Here is a 7,756-nt window from a genome sequence, read left to right on the forward strand (position 1 = left end):
ATCTGTACCGTCAATGTGGCCCGTTGAGGGGGGCCAATTTGCTGAAGTGGCCCTCGGTGAAATTGAGTTTGACACCCTTGGGCTAGAGGATGTTGCCGCCGGGGCAGAGCTTGATCTGCAGTGGCACAAAGTTGAGTTTATTTATATTTAAAGGCAGAAAAGAAACTCAGCAGGAAGAACTGAAGTTCATAAACCTGGCAGAGCAAAATGTTTTTTCAGTCTGGATCAGCTGAGATCAGAGAAATGTGATTAGTTTGAATTGATTTCATTTCCATCTGAGCTTCGATGCTGCAGACGTTCCTGAATTATCCAGCAGGTGAAACGTGTTTTTCTGCTGGAGGAGAGTCATCTGGCCGCTCTGTGTGTCTCTGCTGTTTGCTGCGGCGCAGGTCAGCTACGGTGGCTTTTTGTGGTCAAAAATAACAGTGAGGAAGCAGAAACCTCAGAGCTGACAGCTGAGCGCCGAGCTGCAGCTCATTACAACACGCAGCTGCAGGTTCAGGAGCTTCTGCAGGAGAGAAACGCTGAAACTCTGAGTTTCATCTCACAGCTTTCAGCTGGAAACAGGGAAAAGTCTCCGGAAGCTCATTGGTATTCCCAGCGTCGGGATCTGGGAGGAGAGACGGAAGAAAAACGCTGAGCTCAGCTGAATTCGATTCTTCCTAAAAGCCGTCTCTGCTTTCATCCCTTCAGTTCTCCCTCTTAGATACGGAACGCTATTGGTGCGATTTTCAGCCCAGGAAGAAACATTTTAATGTCATTTCCTGGTTTGAAGGGTAAGCAACTAAAGAAATCTACGGAAGCCTTTTACTGCCAGAGCTTAGAATTAAATTCAGGAGCAGAACTCAACACAAAACATTTCTGATTTTAACAAAATTTTGAAAACTCATTGTAATGAGATTTATATCTCATTAAAACTAAAACATTTTCTCTTATAAATAATAAAGGTTGTAGAAGTAAATCATCAACAATTGAATATCATCTGGAAGAAACAGGAAACAGAACAGATGAAAAGTTTTAAAAAGCTAGTCGTGCCTTTTATCAAGGATCTCATTATAACAAGAAACTTCTTCATTTTAATGGGTTTTGCATCTTGTAATGTAAAAGTTTCTTGTTCTAAAAAGATTCTTCTCATGAGTTCATGTCTGAGTTCTGGCAGTTAAATGCTTCCATAGCAATCAGCTTCAATTATGATTTTTGTTCTCCGGTCTAAAGACAGCAAAACTAAAATTGATTATTCTCTGGTTTCTCCTTCAGTTGATTCTGAATAAACTGAAATAAAATTTTGTTTAACTATTATTCATTTATTCCTGCATTTCTGACTGAAACACGTTTTAACATAATTCTGAGATTTTAAAAGCAGTAAAACTGATTTTTAAACTGGATTTGGAGTCGAGTCATGATGCCAAAAACCAGCAGGAACTAAAATGTTCATCATTAGAAACAACGTTCCTCAGTTTGGAAGAAGTTGAAAATGATTAATCTGCCTTCAGATTGTCAGAAAATCTGCAGAGAACAAAAAAAGGACAGGATTATTTTTACAGCCAAAACATCAAAAAGAATCAGATAAAAGGATAAAAACAGGAGAAATTGTCACATAAACAGGAAAAATGTTGAAATGACAAAATGTGAGCAGATAAAGACAAGAGTTTTGGCTGTTTTGGATCATCTGCAGTGAATCTTTGCTCAGATTTAAAGGAGTTTATTGCAGATCTGAGGAAACTAAGTTCTGCCTCTTCTTGTTTATTTTAGCCGATGACTGTCTGCTTTCTGTGACAGAAAAATAGAAACTTGTTATTAAAATGCATAGTTTAGTATATAAATCTGCAGAATTGGAACCTGCGGGTCATTAGATGTTCTTTTTTATTTCAACCCATTCAGCTCCACATTCAGAAGTGTGCTATCTTTAATAACAGTATTGATGTTGAAATGTTTCCCTTACTGTACAATATTTTATTCTTTATTATGATTTTATGTATTTTATATTTCATTTTTGTGTGATTTCCTTTCACTTTGTTGGTGTTGCAGGAAAATAAAGAAATCTCTATTTCTATTAATATCCCATATCATGTTTTAACCATATTTCCTTCACAAACTCATCACATCTTATTGACTCTGAATCAAAGTGTTTTTAGTTATGGTGTTTTAAATGACATGAAGTCTGGATTTTGTCCTCCTGAAGCTGGTGAATCTCCAGACCTGCCGGTCGTCTGGATGTGGTTTGTTGGCTCAAGCTGCCAGCAGGAAGTCTTTGCTCATTGACGACGTGAACAGAATCACCGATCGATACCAAGACGTTTGTTTTAGACTCTGCAGTTCCACAGAAACTAAACAGGAGCGACATTTAAAACCCTCAGCTCCACTCAGACCTTAAAATCTGAACGTTTATTAAAACTCAACACAAACTGTCAGTGCCAGGAAAAAGAGGAGAACCGATAAAGAGCTGCTTTAAATGAAGTATTAAAACACTTTGCTGTCTTCTGCATATGAATCTCCTTTATCTGCTGAATGTTCCAACAACTGCTCAAATTAAGGAGCTCTAACAGTGCCATAAATCCTGCTTTTTAGGCTCTGACACGTTAAATGCTAAGTTTGTTCTGATTCATAGATGGAAATATGAGTAAATCTGAGCTTCCTGCAGTCCAGCAACAGTTCTGCCGCCCAGCCAGTAATTAACTGTAATTTAACTCAGTTTAATTAGAACCAATCAGATGGATTTAGATTATTATGGGATTTAATGTGAGAAGGATTCTAACAGGAAGCCGATGAACAGAAACCCTGAAGCCTAAAGCTGAAAGTTTCTCTTGTGTTGCTTGTTTGAGCTGAATGTATTCTCTCAAAGTAACAACATATAAAACGTTGAACTCCTTCCACTGGTTAAGCATTTTATTTTGTGTTTGGTGGCTCATTAGGTATTGATTATTGCTTTGCTAGGTATTAAAAACTGCTTGACTTTTGTCCCTTCTGGCTTTCCGTACATCTTCCACTTCCAGATCTAATACAACCTGAAACATTTTCATGCCAATTAATAAAAAACAGTCAAGTCTTAAATCTTGATCAGTCTCACCTGCACTGCTTCGGTGTGGAGTGCGTTAGATCTCTGTCGACTCGTTTTCTGGCCCTGATCGGCTGACAGAGTTTCAGCTCCAGAACTCAGTGAGCTGCTGAACCTTCAGGGTCAAAGTTCGTCTTGATTCAGTCAGTGAGTCACTTTGGGATCGGTTATTATGACGCTTTGCAGCAAGAAACGTCTGCAGCTGCCAGATGTTTCTCAGATGTTCATCAGACAGAGAAAACAAAGTTTAATCAGCTGAATCAAGTCTTTGATTGTTTTGGAGAGAATCGCGTTGTGTCGGCGTTGGAAGTGATGATGTGGGTAAAACCAGCAGAGAGGTTTTATTTGAGCCGCCGGTGCTGAGCTGCAGCTCCGGTTCTGCTTCAGATCCAGATCCTCAGCTTCAGGCCAGAAAGGAAAGAAATGGATCTGAGCCAAACAAAGCAGACAGAAACACGGAGCAGGAGGAGCTTCTGGTGCTTTTTAACCAAAACTGGGTCACATGTAGCAGAATCTGCAGAAACAAACACTTCCTGCTTTAATACTGAAGTATAAATAGAAACTGGTGTCTGGATGTTTCCACGTGTTTAATGAAGTTTCTGCTCATCTGTTTGTTTCCCTCTGCAGTCTCCACCGAAAGGAGCAACCATTCCATACCGGCCTAGTCCAAGTCCAGGAACGGTGCTGCTGGCAGGAAACCAGGTGAGGACGAAAACGAGGCTTTTTCTGTTTCTGCTTCTGGATCAAAAAATGTTCAGTCAACTTTCAGATGAATTCAGGAATCTGCTGAAAACATTAAATTATTAAATACTTCACCATGTTTCTAATTTATTTATTGGTTTATTTCTTCAGGTGTAAAATCAGAACCTTTTGACTGGTGATTTGCATTTCATTTAGTTTTTTTTTTCCTCTCGTTTGCAAGATCTCAGGTCTGGTTCTGATCCATGACTCTTTAAATCAACTCTAAATATTTAGTTCAGATTATTTCCTTTTATCTGGAATCCAGTTTGGTTCAAATTCAGATGCAACCAGTGAAATTTATTCCAATACAGTCATTCATATTATCACATCAGATTCATTTCAGGTGATCATAATAACATCCAGTCAGATCCAGTTCATAATTAATGCTGATTGATTATTGATTTAAACAATTTTACAACTTTAGATGTAAAAATCCAACAGAAGAAAAGTCAAAGTTAATACCAGCGGCAGATAATCCACAAATGGAGAAAAGTAAATGATCTGCATCTTTCTGTTGACGTCTGTAGAAAACAGAACCGTTATATTCTGAATATAGGATGGAGTCAGTAAAACAGCTAAATCATTGACTTGATCTGCTTTGGCAGAAAGAAAATCATCTTCAGCATCATTAAATATAACATTAAATAAACAACATTTAATTATTAACATTAACAAGAAGAAACTCTGCTTCTTCATTACAGCTGCAGACTGCAACATTTATAAAAATACTGTTTTTACGTTTTTATTGAAACCGTCTCCATGTGGAAACAGTTTCATCTGCGACACATAATCTGAAAAAATCAATCTCCTCCATTGATCTTTTCACAGATTATCTTATATTTTACTGTTTCCATGGAGACGGTTTTAATAAAAACATAACATTTTTATAAACGTTACACACTGAAACATTACAGGAAATCAATTTGAATATCAAACAGAATAAAAAGTGAGATGTTCTCTGAGCTTCAGAAGGTTTTCAGCAGAACTGGTCCGGTTCTCCCTGGCGGTCCATTAAGCCGGTCCGGTTGGGGGGACCTGCAGGACATCAGCGGGTCGGCCTGAGACCCGGACGGCTTTCCCAACTGGGACCCGTCTGTTCCGGTCCGGACCGCTGGACTGGAGCGCGCTTTGTTTGGACCTCGGAGCCGTTTGTTCCAGATCAAACCTGACGGGTTCTGGGTCTGACCCGGTTCTCCTGCTGGAGGAAACCAGAGGAGAACCGGGTCCAAAAGAGGTTCTGATTCTGAGCATCAGAAGTAAAATCAGAACCAACCAAACACAACAAATTTAATTCAAAACAACTTTATTAACCCCAAAGAGAGATTAAATAATGAAATTAAATGAAATGATATTTGATGATTTACTGAACTTCTTTTTAAAATTTATGTACAAAGTCCATAAAAATCTTTCACAGATTTTTTGGGAAAATAAAATCAGAGGAGCAACAATGAAAAGTTGCATTTCAATTAAACATGTCTATGGAATAATATTGATGTCTAAATTATTTTTGCATTTAAAATAAATTAGGAAAGGAAGGCTTACAGTGTCCAGTTCTGCTGCATTCATCGGTACGTTATCGCGATTGAACGCAAAAGAAAAGAAAATCCTCCATGGCCCTTCTGGGGCTCCGTAGAATATGTTTAAATTGTTGAAAAGCTCATTTTGTGTTCATGTGAGGGCACATATCTGCTGCTCCTTTTCATTCATGATTTTTTAGTTGTTACATAAACTTCATATTTATTATTGAGCAAATGAAATAAAAATAAAATGGAATTAGTTAATATTTAACCTAAATATCCATTTATTAGTCATCATGTTGCCTTTCTGTTTTCATTGCATTATTTTATTGATTCAGTGGTAAATTTATCAAAACATTTTAAAGTTTTTCAGTGTTTCTGTCTAAAGTTAGAAACAAAATGAATCATTTTCAGAATGAATGTCTGAGGATGAAAGGAGGATGAATGTTGATGAGATTTTATTTATTTTGCATTTTCCTCTTCGCTGCTGAGGAGATTTTTAATCCAACTTCTTGTCCGGTTCTGAAACATGAATGTCTTGACTTTGGACCGTCTGAGCGTCTCAGAGAAAGTCTCATGTGAAGCTGAAAGTTTCTGAAGTTCTGTAGAACTTCTTTGACCCGGTCCCGGTTCCGATGGGTCGGCAGAAGCGTGAAGCTGCTGCAGAACTCGGGTCAGCTTCAGCACCTCTGACTGCAGCGCTGGTTCTGCTCTGTCCCGGTTCCAGGTGTTTGAGGCCTCGGACTTTGGATCTCACCCGCTGTTCTCCGTGGCTCAGGGCGGACTGGACCTGCAGCAGGTGAGTCATCAGCGGCCGACCTTTGACCCGAACACGACTGCGTTCTGACTCAGGATCAGCCTGTCTTTTCTGGTTGGTTAAATGCTCCTAATAAACCATAAAATAGATGTTTCTGCTTTTCTGATGATGTTTAGTCACTTTTATATGTGAATTAAACTGTTTTAAATGAAACGGTAATGTCTATTAAACCCTGTTTAATTTGAATTTATTCATTTTATTTATGGTGTCCAGTTAATGTCGCCTCATTCAGACAGATCCAAACTTAGTTTCATCCATTCTAGCTATAAATTATTACAGTCAAGTTGAGTTTAAAAAGGTTTCATGTCAGGAAACCCAGCAGATGGTCGTTAATTTGCCCTCATAATGAGGATGCATGTGGCGACAGTGGAGAGGAAAAACTTCCCTTTAACAAGAAGAAACCTCCAGCAGAACCAGAACCAGGAGACAGAACATTTCTTATTTAGAAAAGGAGCTGAATTATTTACTCATTTGCATCTTTCAATGTATTCATGTTATTTTTATTAAAAAGGCTTAAGTGATTAAATAAGACAAAACTCTGCAGAATCTACCAATTTTTTATGCGATTAGTGTTAAAAAAATAGAATAAAAAAAAAGCTAAAAATAAACATTAGGTTAGTTAATTTCCATCTGGAACTTGAATTTATTTTTCTGTATTTTGTCTTGAAGTTCTGCAGAATCGAACCGTCAGGTGTTCGGTCTGAGGTTCAGATCTCATCTTCCTCCTGGCAGCGTTTGTCAGAACCGATCTGAAGCTTTTCTGCTGCAGCCGTTCATTAAAGATGCACACCTTCCTCCTCCTTCTCCTCCTCCTCCCCCCTCGCTCTTCGTCGGCCATCTTTGAAACGGTTGTTTATGTGAGAGCAGGCTGTGTTCGATCTGAGCGCGCTCCAAAACGTTACCTGGAGTCAGATCAGCTGGTGAAATATGAATGATGATTTATGAAGAGCTGGAGAACAGAATCATCTCTGTTAAGACTCCAGCAGCTCCTGGTTCTGCTGCTCCAGACGGGTTCGGATCAGAACCAGAGGCATAAATTTCATTTTTCAGTAATTATTAATTCATGACGAACCGGCCGCATATTTCTTTTTCTGATTATTAGTGGCCTCAGAACCACTCTGCCGGTCCGGATCAGAACCAGAACCAACCCAGCTGAGTCCAGCTGGTTGTGGATCAGCTGCAGTTCTGATCTTACCTGAGCTCAGAAGCAGAACCCAGTTCAGGTTTCTGAAGTAACGCCTTTTTTCCCTCAGATTGGTTCTGATCCAGTTCATCCTCCCACTCACAACTTTATTGAATGGAAGGTCCGAAACGCGGCGCTGCAGCGCCCCCCGCAGGAGGGAACCAGACCCACTTGATGAGGTCACTCCATCAGAATCAGCTTTCTGTCAGAACCGGATCCGGAGTTCTGATCCGTTCCTGATGTCAGAGACAAATTGAAGGTCCAGTTACTCAGAACGGTCCGGTACCGGACAGGGAGAGGACAGGTGGACAGATTACTCTGACAGCTCTGAAAACAGCAGCCGCATTTAGCCACACAGCGTGTGTGTGTGTGTGTGTGTGTGTGTGTGTGTGTGTGTGTGTGTGTGTGTGTGCGTGCGTGCGTGTGTGTGTGTGTGTCCGGCT

General features: G+C 39.6%; 1 protein-coding gene across 2 annotated transcripts in view; it reads left to right on the top strand.

The window, feature by feature from the left end:
- LOC106955994 (poly(rC)-binding protein 4-like) overlaps positions 1 to 7,756 on the top strand; it is a 33,436-nt gene that overhangs the window by 7,200 nt on the left and 18,480 nt on the right. For both annotated transcript variants that reach the window (XM_015046507.1, XM_015046508.1), the window contains exons 3-4: positions 3,683 to 3,757; positions 6,041 to 6,112. In XM_015046507.1, coding sequence (XP_014901993.1) covers positions 3,683 to 3,757; positions 6,041 to 6,112 — 147 coding nt within the window. The remainder of the gene's footprint in view (positions 1 to 3,682; positions 3,758 to 6,040; positions 6,113 to 7,756) is intronic.

The sequence above is a fragment of the Poecilia latipinna genome, unplaced genomic scaffold (assembly GCF_001443285.1).
Source record: "Poecilia latipinna isolate Pla-1442-1.1 unplaced genomic scaffold, P_latipinna-1.0 Scaffold782, whole genome shotgun sequence".
In the NCBI taxonomy this organism is placed as follows: Eukaryota; Metazoa; Chordata; class Actinopteri; order Cyprinodontiformes; family Poeciliidae; genus Poecilia; species Poecilia latipinna.